This window comes from Chelmon rostratus, chromosome 15 (genome assembly GCF_017976325.1).
Source record: "Chelmon rostratus isolate fCheRos1 chromosome 15, fCheRos1.pri, whole genome shotgun sequence".
Classification (NCBI taxonomy): domain Eukaryota; kingdom Metazoa; phylum Chordata; class Actinopteri; order Chaetodontiformes; family Chaetodontidae; genus Chelmon; species Chelmon rostratus.
In genome coordinates this window covers 23,577,897-23,593,829 of record NC_055672.1, presented here as the reverse complement: position 1 = coordinate 23,593,829, position 15,933 = coordinate 23,577,897, and the positions used below count along the sequence as shown (strand labels likewise).

General features: G+C 40.2%; 1 protein-coding gene across 1 annotated transcript in view; it reads left to right on the top strand.

Annotated features, from left to right (window-relative positions):
• Window positions 1-15,933, top strand: part of syne3 (spectrin repeat containing, nuclear envelope family member 3) — a 40,726-nt gene that overhangs the window by 6,337 nt on the left and 18,456 nt on the right. Inside the window, exons 5-10 of the mRNA XM_041954070.1 lie at window positions 727-882; window positions 1,911-2,270; window positions 7,678-7,814; window positions 12,870-13,044; window positions 14,087-14,269; window positions 15,755-15,898. Of these exons, the coding sequence (XP_041810004.1) occupies window positions 727-882; window positions 1,911-2,270; window positions 7,678-7,814; window positions 12,870-13,044; window positions 14,087-14,269; window positions 15,755-15,898 (1,155 nt within the window). The remainder of the gene's footprint in view (window positions 1-726; window positions 883-1,910; window positions 2,271-7,677; window positions 7,815-12,869; window positions 13,045-14,086; window positions 14,270-15,754; window positions 15,899-15,933) is intronic.

Genomic DNA, 15,933 nt, shown 5'->3' with positions numbered 1-15,933 from the left:
GTAATTCACATTAACAGTGAGGATTTTAAACTTAAATTCATGCTTACCTCTGTTTTAACTCTTGGTTTGAGCGAATCCCTCAACCACACAAGTGTACACAATTGTGAAGTTAAAGAAAAGCGTGCTAATCTTTATTCCGTGCATTTGTAATCAGATCCAGACACTGCAAGCAGAACGACTGTTTACTGTTTACTGAATTCCAGATGGGAATAATTTCTATTCAGAGTAAAGATACTGTTGAATTCATCAAACGCTGGCTGCTTCTCTCCTCTTGTGAGACACACAATGAGACTGCTCTCGCCTTTCCTTTTCAGACAACTCTTTCAAACAGCAGAAAGATTTACAAACACGCCCACATCGGTTTTAACCTACATCACATATTCACTTGAACACACCAGTATTTTTAACTCTCAGTGGCAAAGATGTGATTTAAATAATGCTGTGTTTTATGGGATAGCGTTTCCTGGAGGCACCTCCTACCTGTGACCTGGCTCTTTTTGATAGTCTTTGTCTTCTTGTTTAAAATTTCAAAGTACTCTGAAGAATCGTGCAGTTGAAGTAACAGAAACCAGACAGTCTCACGGGAGACTGCTAATTCACATTCACACTCTCCTCCTCACTCAGATACCCAAATGTGAAGTGTGTGATGTGTGCTAAAAGATGTTCATTCATTTTGAACAGTGTGATGCTAAAAATTACCACAAGGTGTGTCTCTTGCTGTGCTAGGAGCGCCTGTCGCTACTTCAGAAGATTGCTGAGGAGCACCAGACGTACCAAGGCTGCGTTCAGAGGTTCCAGTCCTGGCTGCTGTCAAAAACCAAGGAGCTAACTGATCTGATGGAGAGGGAGGATACAGCCGAGAACAAGCTCAAAGCCCTACAAGTGAGAGTCACTGAAAATGAATAAGGGGGCGGCTGTTTGATGTCGCCATATTCATGGTCTCGAAACCTGTCATTGTTATTTTCAGCCGTGGAAACGGGAGAATATTCTATTTGGAGTTTGAATAAATATTCTCAGCTGTGTAACAAGTACTTTTGTCCTCTAAAGGTACCAACCAATGGAAATGCAGGTTATCCCCACAGTCAAAGGTGCCACTGCAGCAAAACATCCAAAAATCAGAAATGGATGGTTTTAGCCTTAGTGTAGTCTGTAGCCTTAGTGGTGACAGCAGAACTTGTTGGGACACAAAGACCCTAATTCTGTCTAAGCCCACTGCAAATTCACCTTCTCAGATGATTTCTGTATTTATTTACAAAGCTTTATCGAGTCTGGAGTGTCCTTCAGTGTTTAACTAAAACCATTACTAGATTGACCACTTTAAAAAATATCTCACATTTAAAAAGATTATTAAAAATGCAAAAAAATGTCACAGTGGTTACACAGTAAAGAGAGCGTACTTAAAATTAAAGCCATCTCAAAATGGGAACTATAAATGTTAAAGCAAGAAATTGGATGTACTTTATGTGTAAGGGACCATTAAACATCACCAACTAACAACCAACTAATTACCAACAAACTGCTTCCCTGACATGGTTGTGAGCTGGGATATGGTGGCAAAAAAGGCCTGAGGAACAGGTGTGAATGTACACATAAAGATTGTATCTATTGTCTGTATGATGCGTTGTAGTGGCTGTGAAAACAAGTCTCCCTCTGGGACAAGAAGCTAAATCCAATCATTTAATGTGTAACAAAAAGTTTCATCCAATTTGCTAAATTACTGACTCTGGAAGTTATCCCATATCCTGTGACATAGCCTTAAAGTTCCTGGCAGACTTTAAATTTAAAACCATTTCACGATATGTTTATTTTTATTTATGGAAATGCTTGTCTATGATTTTAAACTAAGTTGTAATATAATTTTTGTAATCCAAGCCAACGTATTGCAACGTTTCTTCCTCGCCCTGATTCAGGCTCTGGACGACAGCGTGGCTGGTGAGGAGAAGACCCTGCAGCATATTGAGGGCCTTGCAGAGGCGGTGAGGGGCAACACCTCTCCTGCAGGGGCAGAGCTGGTGGTGGAGGAGGCCGAGGAGTTGAGACTTGGCTGGCAGAGGCTGAGGCAGGGCCTGTGTGAGGCCGAGGAGGGTCTGCGCTCCAGCCTGGACTCCCACAGTGAGTACATGGCCAGGTGCCAGCGGCTGGGCGAAGACATCGGCCGCCTCAGGGTGATGATGCAGGGGTTGGACCACGAACTGGAGGAGAGCCGTGAGGCTGGGGACCGCACTGACCACACTGAAGAGCAGATGGTGGGCCAGTGGAAGAAATACATGGTAGGTTTTTTTGAACATGCTAGTAGCATCACTAATTTGAATGAAAATGAAGTCCATATGCAGGATTGGTCCTGGATGGTTACTCTAATTCTCTTAATGTTCTATGTCAGATGAAACTTGAGAATATGAACCCACTGGACAGAACTTGGCAGTGACAGTTTGGGAGGTCAGTGTTAGACAGATGTGGCAGCTGTCCGTGTTGTGTCTGAAGTCAGATGTGTAGAGGATGAAGAGAAAGGAGAGAGCACAGTCCCCTGTGGAGGATTATATATGAGTATTCAAAAACAGACATGCATCTGTTTCTTTATTCATTAACATTGCTTGATATTGTGAAATCAAACCTGTTCTTATTGCTGATTTGATCATTGGCTTTCACAACTAATACTAAAAGAATATATTTTTTAATAGCCTTTCAAACAGTATGTTTGTTTAAAATGCTATACTTCATATTTGTAATCTTCATATTTTAAGATTCCAAACCTGGCCAGACATTTATGGCAAATTCAGTCTTTGACAGATTTTGGTTCTCAGTGCTGTGGACACATTTTGGTTTGTAGGAAAAAATGATTGAGGTTTGCTGCCCAGCCATTTGTTTGAGTTCTTTTTACTTCAGCATTGCCAATTTCACTCCATGCCTTCCCAGCATACCAAAATATATTGCCCTCCATCTGTCCTCCCCTGTGTTTTCTTTTTTCTTGCTATTTTCTTGCGCACCTTCATTTTGTATTTCTGTTTCTTTTTGTCATTTTGATGCCTCTCTCGATGGCTTTCTCCCTCACGCAAACACCATCCCTCCTCTAGTCCCTCATGGGGGTGATAAAATCTACGTGCCCTGACATGATGACTCTTCACTGAATTCTTTACCTCTATCAAACTATATTTTACAACCTATCTCACATGCCTGACACTCAAAACTGAATCCAGCAGCCCTGTGAGTGAAGCTGCTTTATCACTTCAGTGGATCCACTGAGTGCCTCACAGAGGCGAGGCAGAGTCACAGTCTGATTATCATTTCTATCTGCGTGCCTCACACTGACATCTACCAGATTCATCCACCTCTCTATCTGGAGAGTCACTACTGGCTGTGGATTAATAAGCAGTCCCTTGCCATTGTCTAGTAGAAAAGTGGGAATAAACGTGACAACTTTGCCTCTACAGAATTTAGCTTTCATATATTCACCAGCCATGACAGCGCAGTTGGTGCGCATGTGCGTGCGTGCATGCAAGTACTTTTCAGGTGTTTATCTGTCTGTGGACAGATTTTGTCATCGCATAGCGTCACAACCTGTAGTTTAGATCCAAATGAAGCCAGCCCCACTTTATGCCCCTGGTCCACATTCATTTTATGTTGCAGATTGCTGTATCCCTGTTAGGCATATTGAATAAATCTGGCACAGTTCACCTGTCTCACCAATTCACTTACATGTCATGTGTTCCACTGCACCATACACACTAATTTTGCACCATGGCTGGCGTGATCCCAGGACAAGACGGCCTAGTTTTCTATACATGTTTGCAATATATGAGCGATACAGGGCAGAATTGGTGAGAGGCTGTTCAGAGAGAATCTTACAGCGGAATAGTTCTGTACCTGTGGAGCTGCTTCTGCAGCGTGTGACTAGAATGCTAAATGGCTTGGTGGACTCATCTGTCTGTCATCTGCTGCAATCTAGATAGGCTGTCACCTTGCTGTGACACAGTCTGTTCTAACTTTTAGTTTGAAATGTGAAATGGATTGTAAACAACGCATATGCTATTGTAGTTGAAATATCTTACCACCAGAAAAGAAATGGCAAACAATTACAGAACATGCTCCACTAATAGCCCTAACCTTAAAGAAAATGCAGTTGTGTGCCCTGAGAGCACATTTCAGTTTCTGGAAAGAAGACATCCTACACTTTTCAGCCTCAGTAAATATGTAGAAGAGATTTTCACATCTCTGTGTTGAATGCTGGGTAGATACTTTAATTAGTTATTGTGAAAGACAAATGTATTTGGTCTACTTGTGCCCCCCAAGGAAAGCTGTCTGGAGACTTTGATGGCTTAATGCAGGAAGGTTTATTGATGCTCAGCCGAGGAGAACAGAGAGATTATCAACACAGTGTGAACACTGCCTGATGCCACCTCGATTCTGAGTGATGCTTCCTGTGACCAGTCCTTTATCCTAGCTGGGAGCGCCAGATCTGGTTCATGCTCAGTTAAGTTCATTCTTCAGGCAATAAGAATACGTGTGATCAATTGATTGGCTCTCCAAATATCAAAAACACACAGAGTTGGAGCAAGAACGCAGAACAAACTCATATATGCTGTTAGATACACAGTCAAAATACAACTCCTGGACATTAACACTGATTATGGTGAGACTGTACCTTGATGATTTCAGCTAGTTAAGCTTTGTGGTTCTTGCCTCTATGTTCAGGCAGAGTTCTGTTCAAAAATTGTCCGTTTCTTGTGTCAAAGTGGGGTTTTACATCCGCACTTTTTACCACAGCCACTGTTTCATTGCAAGTGAATAGCACTTAATTGTGCTTCCCATGGGTGAATGTGTAACTCTAACTGAGCCTACTAATAGCTGAAATTTAACAACTGAGGTGGCATGATAGGCATGTGTCGGAAGTTTCAGGGGGTCTCACATCACTCACTAGTTCAGTAGGTAGTGAGTCGGTGTATTATAGAGTGAATTGGTTTTGGACACTTTCTAGGTTATTGATTGAATAAACAGTAACACTGAGGATGAATCATTGAGCTGAGGCCCAGGTTTGGACTGGACTGATCTATTGTCAGATTTCTCTGTAGACAGCTACAGAGCATTTTCTTCCATTGGTAATTGCTCATTACCAACATACTTGGTTAGTTATAAAGTCATGTAAAATGTCATGAAAAATAAAGATGAAAGTTCACATATCTAGCTGTATGAATAGGTGTTCTGTGGGCAGCTGTGGCTCAGTAGGTAAAGCCAGGTGGCCACTCGACTCCTCCTGTCTGCATGCCAACGTGTCTTCGGGCGAGAAAGCCCAAACTGATCCTGATGCTGTGTGAACGGTGTGTATGCGTGAATGAGTGAAGGTGGCGTGTGAGTACCACACGCCACCTTCACTCAAAGTACTTTGAGTGGTCAGTAGACTAGAACAATGCAGTCCATTTAGCATTTTACCATTTAGTTAGATGTGTCAGTGAAGTCTGATGTGAGGGTTTTCACATTCGTGCAGCTCTGCTTTTTAATTGACTTTTTTAACAGATGTCATAGCAGGGTAATCACTGCCAGAGCTGATAAAAGTCATTATGGGTACATTTCATTTATTCGTTCCAATTAGCAGCCCCTCACAATAATACCAATAATAACACTGTTGCTTACTCATTGTTTATTATCTGCAGCTGTGTCATTTAGTCCATAATGACGTTAGAAATGGCTGCAGTATATTTACATGAGCCACTTTTCAGGGCTGTGGTATTGTGCATGCTGGCTCATCTAAATGGGACAGAGCCATCAGTGTTATTAGTTGCACCCGTGCTTTCTTGCTTTGACTAGCCTAAATGTCCACCATGAGAATGGTCCATTGCCTCACAATGCAAAATACAGCAAACATCCACTTAAAGCTGAAAAGCAATCACTGGATTGATTTTATATAAATATTAAAATGATCAAAGGGTGTGCTCTTCTAATACTTTATAGTGTTAGTGTGGCATCGAGACACGACAACGGTGTGAAAAAGGTCTGTCTTTTTCTTATCAAGGGCCATTTCAATTTTTCTAACATCCCTTCATGGTCATGCTGAATTATTGAGCACATATCACACTAACCTTTAATGCCATGACTGGAACTGCTTCTCTTTGGCGAGACGTCTGATGACAGATGGTAGTGATGACGATGCTACTCATAGCTGGTTTTCCAGGTTTGGGTCAGTCTTGAGAAGAACTTTGTCCAAAACAGGGTGCAAACTGTATTGCATGTCTCTTCAGAATGGGGAAATTCATACAGTTTATAGACTAGCTTTGAGCTTGTCGTTGTTTGCAGCTCAATTATTTTGTATGTAAATTGTCTGGCACATCAGCTGGTTTCACATCAAACAGCATAGCAAATATGTCCAGGTGCATTTGTCTACTCTTCATGTCCTGAAACCTCTCCCCAAACGCCTGATGGAGTTTTCACACTCAGCAGCAGATTCAGATCTCGTAGCAGCTTTTGGTCTTGCAGAGTAGGAAAATGCAGTGTTTCCTCTTTCCAGTTGCACTCACCACAGCTTTAATTTCACTTCAAATGATTTCTCATTCGAAAGCAGAGGGCTGAGAAGCTGCTGGAGCTCGAGGTTAATCTCTGAGAGGTCCACCATGAAGGACACATCACACAGTCACTTTTGATCACTGGGTTTCCACATCAGGTTTTCCTTTATTTCTATGAATTCTTCCAAATGGACACTTTGGAACAGTTTTTGCTTTGTTTGGTGCAAGCAGCTCCACAGCAACAATAAGGCTCTCTTTCACAAGTTCTCCTTCTGAATGAGGTTTCAGCTTCTTCACCATTAGCTCACTGACCATTAAACTTGCCTCCAACACTGTCTCTGTCAGAATGTGGTCTGTGAAAGCTGATTGTTTGGCACCTAAACTCTGAAGAGTGTTAAATTTATCCAAACACATTTGTCCTTGCAGCTCAGCCAGTTTAGCATGTTTCGAGCTGTAATGACGCTTGAGATTGGGCTTTTTCATCACTGCAAATGTGTCCCCACACATTAAGTTAGGCACAATGGGAAGTGTGACTGCCTCGACTTTTCTTGACAATTGCCATGATGCATCGGCATAACCTTTTTACATTATTGTTTTATCGTGGAAAAAAGTAATTTTCATGTAGAGAATGTTTTTGTATTTCTGAGTTGTTTTTTTGGTATTTATGATTTGCCTCACAGGCTGAATCAGACAGTCTCCTCAGCTACATACCACCCAGAGGCTGGAAGAACAGGAAAACCTGTTATTGTAACTTGGGATTGTTTCAGCTGGACTCCTACATGGTTACGCCCATGTGTGACATGTTTTTAGCAGTCAAAGTTTTATTGTTGACCATAGTATATGAGTAATTTATCAGTCTGTATGTCCTGTCTATTTAACTGAATCACTGTATTGGTGCTAATATTAGATTTTAATTGGTTACTCACTCCACAGTCATCTTGCCACAGGTTTGTTGACATTTCTGTAGTTCTTTCAGCCAAATTGTAAATTGTAGCTGTCAGAAGTTCTCATATCTCCAACTCAGAAATATAATAAGGAGACTGATTTGTACTTGTGGTCTGAATTATGTGACGTGAAGATGTCATTTAACAGTATAGACATGTCTGTGGTGAAGATCGCACCCACTGATTTGCTGCTGTTGTGGCTTGAGCTCATTTTGCTTGTGTTCTGTATTTGTATCTTGCAGGGTGTGAGGAATACTTTGGCAGGGGAGGAGTCCCAAGTGGAACTTCTCAAGGCTCAACTCAAGGAGCTGTTCAGGTTCTCAGAGGACTCGCGTCACCTTTCTGATGATGTTCTGGCTGTTGTCAAAGAACATCAGAGGTATGTGACAAGAAGCCTACCGCTGTTTAAAAGCCATGAAAGACAAAACATTGTGGATCACATGTTGGGGATGTAATACCTGCAAATAACTCTTGTTTAAACTTACTTTCAGTACCAAATGTTTAGACTGGCCCCAGAACAGTTCCCATTTCACTGAGTTCTCATTTACTGATCATGATTAATGATTGACTTTTTTAAATTGCTATGATGCCAAGTCAAATTTGTTTGCATAGAACCTTTCAACAACAAGGCGTTTCAAACTGCTTTACATGTGATAATGATAATAATAATAATAAACTTTATTTATATAACACTATTTAATTAACACTTTTAGCAAGTTACAAAGTGCTTTACAGAAGAAAAAATAAAACCAGAGAGGGTAGACATGAGTACAGAGGAAGTAAAGACGATAAAATGAAATGAGTAAGATCAAGTAAATAGAAATAAAAACAGTATCAATAAAACAGTTCAGTAGACACAGCATTCCACAGTGTGAGTACTCTAATGACAAAAGCCTGATTGCCCTTCATCACAAAGACAGAAAGGCATTAAGACCAGATATCAAATGACAAGGCAATATAACGCACACTTGAATAGGATTTTAAAGGATCAAAACATAGTAATATAGAAGGTTGAACTATAAATAAGATGAGAATAACTACAGTGCAGTGCAATATATGAATTAGTGCTCCAAAATTGAATTGAATGAAATGCAGTGGCAGACAGAAAAATCCTGATTTAAGCCTGATTTAAAAGACCTGAGAGTTGGAGCAGACTTAGTGCTCTGGGAGTTTGTTCCAGATATGTGGAGCAAAAATCTGAATGTTACTTGTCAGTGTTTAATTTGGGCTGTGGGGACAGTAAGCAGTCCTGTCCCAGGCCATCTGAGTTGTCCAGATGGTTCATAACGGAGCAGCAAATCAGAAATATATTTTGGCTGTATACCATTCATTATTTTATGAACAAGGATGTGTAATTTAAAGTCAGTTTTTGACACACAGGAAGCCAGTGTAAAGATCTGAGCACTGGGGTGATGTTATCCGCTCTCCTGGTCTTAATGAGGACTTGAGCCGCAGTGTTCTGAACTGCAGCTGTCATAGCTGTTGTCTGCTGAAGATAAATGTATGGACACATTTTTCTAAATCCTGCTGAGACAGAAGTCCTTTAATTCTTGATATATCTTTAAGGCGGTAGTAGGCTGATTTTTTGTCTTAATGTGGCCATTAAAATTGAGGTCTGAGCCCATGACAACACCAAGATTTCTGGCTCTGGTTTATGGTCTTTCACGTTAGTGACTGAAGTTGAGAACTGACTTCTAATCATTCTTATTTGGCTCCAAACACAATCATTTCAGTTTTATCTTTGCTTAACTCAAATTTTGTCTTTGTTTAACTTTGGCACATCCAATCATTGATTTGTTTGATGCTTGTATGGGGCCATAGTCAACTCTGCGTGTTGTCTGGGTAAATGTAAGCTATTTTGTTGTTCTCTATCATCTTTGCTAGTGGGAGCATGTAGATGTTGAACAGAAAAGGCCCAAGAATGGAGCCTAGGGGGATTCCAGATGTCTCTTTTGCACTCTCAGATATGTAATTACTGATCGACATAAAATAGCCCCTTCCTTCAAATAGGCTTAACACCAGTTTTGCATAATACCAGAAAGTCTCACAGTTTTCCACTCTGTCTAGTGTTGTGGTTGACCGTGTTGAATGCAGCACTGAGATCTGATAATACTGACTGAAACTTTTCCGTTTCCAAAAACAGCCTTTTCTCTGATTTTACATAAAAATGGGGATTTTGTTGTGGACCTACAGTTGTTCATCAGTGAGGTGTCTGGATTATACTTTTTTAGAGTGGCTTGCAGATCTGATGCCATGCAGTTAAAAATATTATAACTGTAGGCAGCAGAAAGAGGATTTGCACAATTTCCTCAAATTTTACGTGGGTGACAAAACAAAACTGTGTCATGCTAATTGGCTGGTTTTAAGTGGATTCAGAAACAGACCCTGTACCTGATATGGAGGAACAGACAGCTCATTTATTTTTTTTTTATTGTGTTAGTGAGGGATTTAGGGATGTGCCTGATTTAGTGGATAAAACAGGAGAGTACTTGTCAGCATCAATAACAGTAGCAATTAAAGAAGATTCACGTTTCAAATACTTACATGGCCCAAGAGATTAGTGTGCATCTTGACAGGACTGATATACCTGCTTTTAACACTTTTTTTATGTCCTCAGAAATGAATGCTATGCATATGTCAGATTCAGTTAAGCCCATGAACTGTGGGGGCACTATATTTGGATATAAAGGTCAACAGCAGACTTTGAACAACCCATGACAAAAATAGTTAAAAGTTCTGAAGAAAAACATACAGCTTGTCACTGCTGTTGCTTTTTCTGCCATTAACAACAAAGTAAACTCCTTGAGTGTTACCACTTTTAGTTATATTTACTTGAATGAATTTAAGGAACACTGTTGGCCAGGGGTGATTTGGTCCTCATCTGCCACCTAGTGGAATACTTTATAATTGCAGACAAAGAACTCAGGCAAGTGTAGTAACTGACACTTGTGTTGCAGCCATTTGCATGCACCCTGGTAAAATCACGCATATCTTGTTGTTTTTGTAGTTAATGTTGATGTAATTTACATTTGAAAGGTTTTAAATAGTCTTACATATAAGGTCATAAAAACTTGCAGACACCTGCGATTTCCAGTAACCCTGAATGAAAAAGAATAAATAGAAGATGAAAGGTTCCCTGTGGAGTTTTTGACAACTGTAGAGTCATATTTTGATGAGTAGGTCCTGATTTTGTGTGTTTTGTGTGTTTTGTGTATTACATGCTCTGCCAACACTTCAAGGTCAGTTAAAGCAAAACCCATGTGAAGTCTTTGATCTTGTCAGTTGACATTGTGCTTCAGTGCTGCATAGTCACATATAACAAAACAAAATGACTGTCAGTCACATAACTGCAAATGACAGGCCACAACAGAACACGGGGCTGTCGTGGCCTGTGGGGGTCTGGGGATACATGGAAGTTGCACACTTTGCCCTGTTGGTAATCCAGCCTGCCACTAACTTTTGTAATGTGCATTATGCATTAATATGCACCTGAAAATGTAGTTATTCAACAATAAAACAGGCAACAGGCAAATGCTAACAAAGTATTTAAAAAAAAGAAAAAAAGATTTTGCTAATTTTTTACGAGTTAGGAAATGTAATTTAGATAAACCTCAAACTGCATTTGACCGAAAACATCCAGTCAAAATGTGTCAACAGAATCAGGTTATGGTTAAATGTGCCTCTCTTCGCCTTTTAACAATAAAGGCTACTCAAAATAATAAGTAAATATATCCATCTGAATTCTGTGTCCCTGCAGCAGGTTGTCCTACTTAGCTTTTAGTACTACTTCCAGAGATTTGCGAGGCTTAATGGAGTGCCCCAGTTTTGGTTATTTAAAACTCAGACATGAGCTTTGCGTTCCCTTAGATGGGAGGTAATGATGATTTAAGTAGTATTTTGGTAAAAAACAAAAAAACAAAAATAAAGCTACATCAAAACAAATGAGACAGCTTCACAATTTGCTCATGACGCACAACAAACCATTAAGCATCCCATTTAGGAATATTGTGCCTTTAACACCCTAATTATGTGCTGTAACCCTTTTTGCCCTTGGTGCTAACAAATGGTGGTAACACTTTTATAAATGGGTCCATGGTTTCCTGATGGCTTCCTAATAATTTGCTGAGTTTCCTGGAAAGAATTATGTGATTCAGTGGTAATTGTAGGTAAAATGTAGACAAGTTTGGAGCTTCAGATATGTTATTTTAGTGAGTTTAGTTAGTTTTGATGAGTTTAAAGGCAATTTTGATTTTCAGAGGAACTTCCTTAAAGGAACAGCTCTATTTAAACCCAAGTAAATGTTCATTCATTATTCAAAACTTCAAATGTGTGCTTGCCTGAAGATACAATTCACATTTTTGAATATTCAGCTGGTCTGCTGTGCATAGGACTCTAGGTTATGCTTTCTTAGCAGCGAATTAATATTCACTACTTGCAAGGATATCAGTTTAATTGCCTGTGCTTTATCTGTAATTAAGAAAAAATTACATCGATCTTTTGCAGAAACTTCCTAGAAAATTCTTAAGACAAGTGAGTTAGGGACCCGTGAGATAAGTTTCACATTGTTAAAGCCACTGAGCTCATACTTGTGTTTTTAATTTCTTACAGCTTTCGGCTGTTGGGAACGGCATATGTTCTGCAAGTATTTAGTCATAAACCAAATAATTTGTCGAACTGAACTTTTGACCTGATGGTGCCGCAAAATGAAAAGTCAGAAAATCGTCCAAGTTATTACAACTCGTCCCGAGGGTAGCATGAAGGTCTGGACCAAAATTTCTTGGTGATTCATTCGATATTTGTAAAGATGAATCTCTCTGGTACAAACTAGTGGGCCTACCAACATTACCAACCACTAGTAAGGCTAAAAACTGCACAGCCAGCCCTGGCATAAGTTACATGTTGCACAGAACAAGGCAATGGAGAGTGGACCAATTCTGTAACTCTGCTCTCTGATCCCGTTGTAACTTTAGTTCAAACAAAAAGAGAAGACAAAGATGCTAGATTTGAAAATTGAGTTTATTATCTACTTTCCATTGTACTCCGCAGCATCCTAACCACTTTGTTCTTCCTCCTTCTGCACACTACCTCGTGTAAACCATTTGCTTTCGAGTGTTTGGTCTGAAAGTCTGAAGTTTCCTCTAACTCAGCATCAAGGGAGGCTTTACACATTTAAACTTTTTCAATAAAGAGAAAAGGATAAAACCACCAAGCTTCCACAACACATCACAAAGGAAGAGGAGGGCAAAAACAGAGATCAGTGCATCGTGTTCACAAACACAACAACACTCCCCGCACAATAGAACCAAAAGTACACTGATTGACAAATACATATAACAAAGCCGCTACAATCTGTGTGTGTGTGTGCATGTGCGTGTACACATCTCCTATATACAAGGTTCTCTGCTTGAAATCGACTTGTGTGCTCATATTGCAGTGTCAAATGCAGAGCGACACGGCTGTGTTCAGAGTCAGAGTCCGGCCTGAGAAACATTCTCCAGGACCCACTGCTGGTGTACGCCCAGTGGAGCCACATGGTCTCTCAGGTTCTGGAGGCTTCTGCTGAGGTTACTGACTTCTCCCACATTGCCATGTTGGTCCAGAACATAGAGGTAAAACACACATGTTTCCTTAAAGTGGCTCAACATAGTGAAGCATTTAGCAGCTAAAGAGACATATATTCTTCTTAGGAGTTAATTTCACAACACAAACCAGATCTGACCGGACCCCCTTTTTTAAGTGTTTTGAGTCCAGTTGTTTGGCCCACACCAGAGCTTGATTGAAAGCTTCCATACCAGCCTAAATGAAGAGATCAAGCGAACACAAACCAAGCAGGTTAGGTGTGAAAGCGACTGTAGAAAACATTCACAAACTTCTATAGTACAAAATAGACCTGAAGTCTGATTGAACTGTAATCTTAATTACAAATCAAACATCTTCACACTGTGCTCCAACACTCTCTGAATTACACAGAATGCATAATGTCAGTGATCGCCACTTATCTTTGATTTTCTGTCAGATACAGACAGTTTTTCATGAAGCTGTGTGTTATCTCCCAGGCAGAGAAAGCTAATGGAGCTGATAAACAGTCAGATAATATCTGTAATGTCAGGGAATTTTACAGTTGTGTCACTATCACAAATACCTTTTTTTCCCCCCTCGCAAAGTTCTTTTAATTGTCTCTGATGTAAAGAAAGTCAGAGATGCAGAGAAGATTGTGATGAGTACAGTAAGAAACATGTTCAATAGGCACTTGTGTTGTAAGTCAGCCTCAGCTTTCTCCCAAAGCTTCCTGTCTCACTCTGCTGTTACGCTGATATCACATAAAACAATGAGGATAAACAACAAACGCTCATTGATTTGCATCCTGCTTATAAAAAGATCAGAAAGCTTGTATAAGTTACAGACATGTGGCACCACTGTATAGTCATACAAATTGGGTATGAAATTCTGCGAGGAGATATGCGAGTTGAACATTATGAAAATGTATGTGTGCATAAGTTTTGATTCTAAAATTGCACAAATGTTTATATTTGCGGTAATATTTGTGAAGCCCCTTGATTTGGTCAGCAGTGTGGAGCGTTTACACAGGGGTTGCCTGAATACAAGTTTGAAATCAGCTGACTTGTCCTCCCTTTCTGTCCTTCATGTTAGCATCTGCTGAAGGATAGTGTCCAGCTGCAGGAGCGTTTCAGTCTGCTCCAGGTGAAGGGGGACCTGCTGGACTCCGTATTTGGTCCTGAGAGGTCTGACAGCCTGCAGGATGAGCTGAGTGCCGCCGTCAGGAACCGAGAGCTGTTGCACGCTCAGCTGTTGCAGAGGAAGAGCAGACTTCAGGTACCAGAATGTTACTGCCATTCATTTGGCTTAACTGCATCTTCAGATTTTAAGTGAACCATCCGAACCATGCAGAAAATTGCGAGCCAATGCTGCCAAAATGTAGGGCACCAAGGCCAAAACCAATGGTGCACAAACAATAACTCATAATTACATGAAGAGAAAACAGCACATTAGGAGTCAGTGTATTGGAAAACAATACTGAGTTTATTGAAACTGTAACCTGAATGTTTGACCTTTCCACAAAATGTTGTCCAAAATGTTGTTTTTTTTATGTGAATAACTCATTATGTTAATGGTCAGCATTATATTTTCATGATTAAATAAGTCTATAAATGGGCTAAGGGTGATCAAGATTAATTTAAACAAGTTTCAGCACTCATGCAACTAATTCATTTGTCTGAGATCACAAGAGTGTCACAAAAAACAACTTAAAACTATTTTTTACACGTCAAACTGCAAACACACTGATGAGAAACTTCTCAAACTGCAGAGAACAGAGGAATATTAGTTGTTTCTGGGTTAATGATTGTTTATGTTACCTATAAGAGTGAAGCTATAAAAAGGGCAATTAGAATCCTGAGCTTTAGAGTTTCATCAATAGTCATTAATAACACCACTGAGTGCATGTAGTTTAAGAACAAGCACACAAAGAGCTACCATTTACTGCATGCTGCCACGAGAAGCTGAGTACAGCTAGCTGATAATCAGCCTGATCAGAAACACGTTACTTTAGATACACAAGATAAAGGGAGGCGACCATGGGAATGACGGGTGAACTATTTAAAAAATTCAGATTTGTCACTATAATATGGGCTGGTTGGTGGATCAGATACACGCCAAAATGAACAGACTCATGTTAACGCTGTTAATTAACAGTGTAGCATCAGGTAAAAAATAGGGTGTGTCCCCTGAACGTGTTGATAGTGAGTTTACTTCGTACTTTTGGATATTAACGGAATGTGCATCATGGAATCTGGTCGCTGCACTAGAAATATACAGAATTGCAGTAACTAACTAACTTTTTTTTTTAGATAATGACATCAAACTTAACTGTCATTATTAATTGCTTCAGAATCTGTTTTTAAGCAGCTGCCTCTTGCCACACAGTGTGAGGTCAAGATTTTTGTGGAGGCAACAGTCAATGATGCATGTAAATGAATGACAGCAGAGTTTTAGGCTGTCAGACTAGCTGCAGGTGATTCTAAAAATAACACCATACCCACTCCGTTTTTCATTCGTCTGTTATCTTCATTGGTAGGAGGGGAAACATATGCGCACAAACTCATAATTGCTTCCTGCATACTGTTATAGTTTGAAAGATGTGATAAAGCACTATAATTTAGAAGGCACAAGCTCCTTGTGCAGACCACATTTCATAAAGGAGAAGGTGAAAACAAAGAGGAGATGCTCTGGTTTCAACACACAGTCCAGATATGAATAGCTGAATAACAACACACTGAATGACATTTTTCCAATTTACAGGGCTTAATCTCAAGAACCAAGGACTTTGGTGATGCCTATGAGTTGATTCGCTCCAAACTGGCTGGTCTCTGGGACCGACTGGCGGCAGCTGATGGCCCCCAGCCTGACATCCTGGCTAAAAAAAGCCAGTCTGACCAGTTCAGGGTGAGTTTAATCCCAGGTCAAGCCAGGGCCAAGCC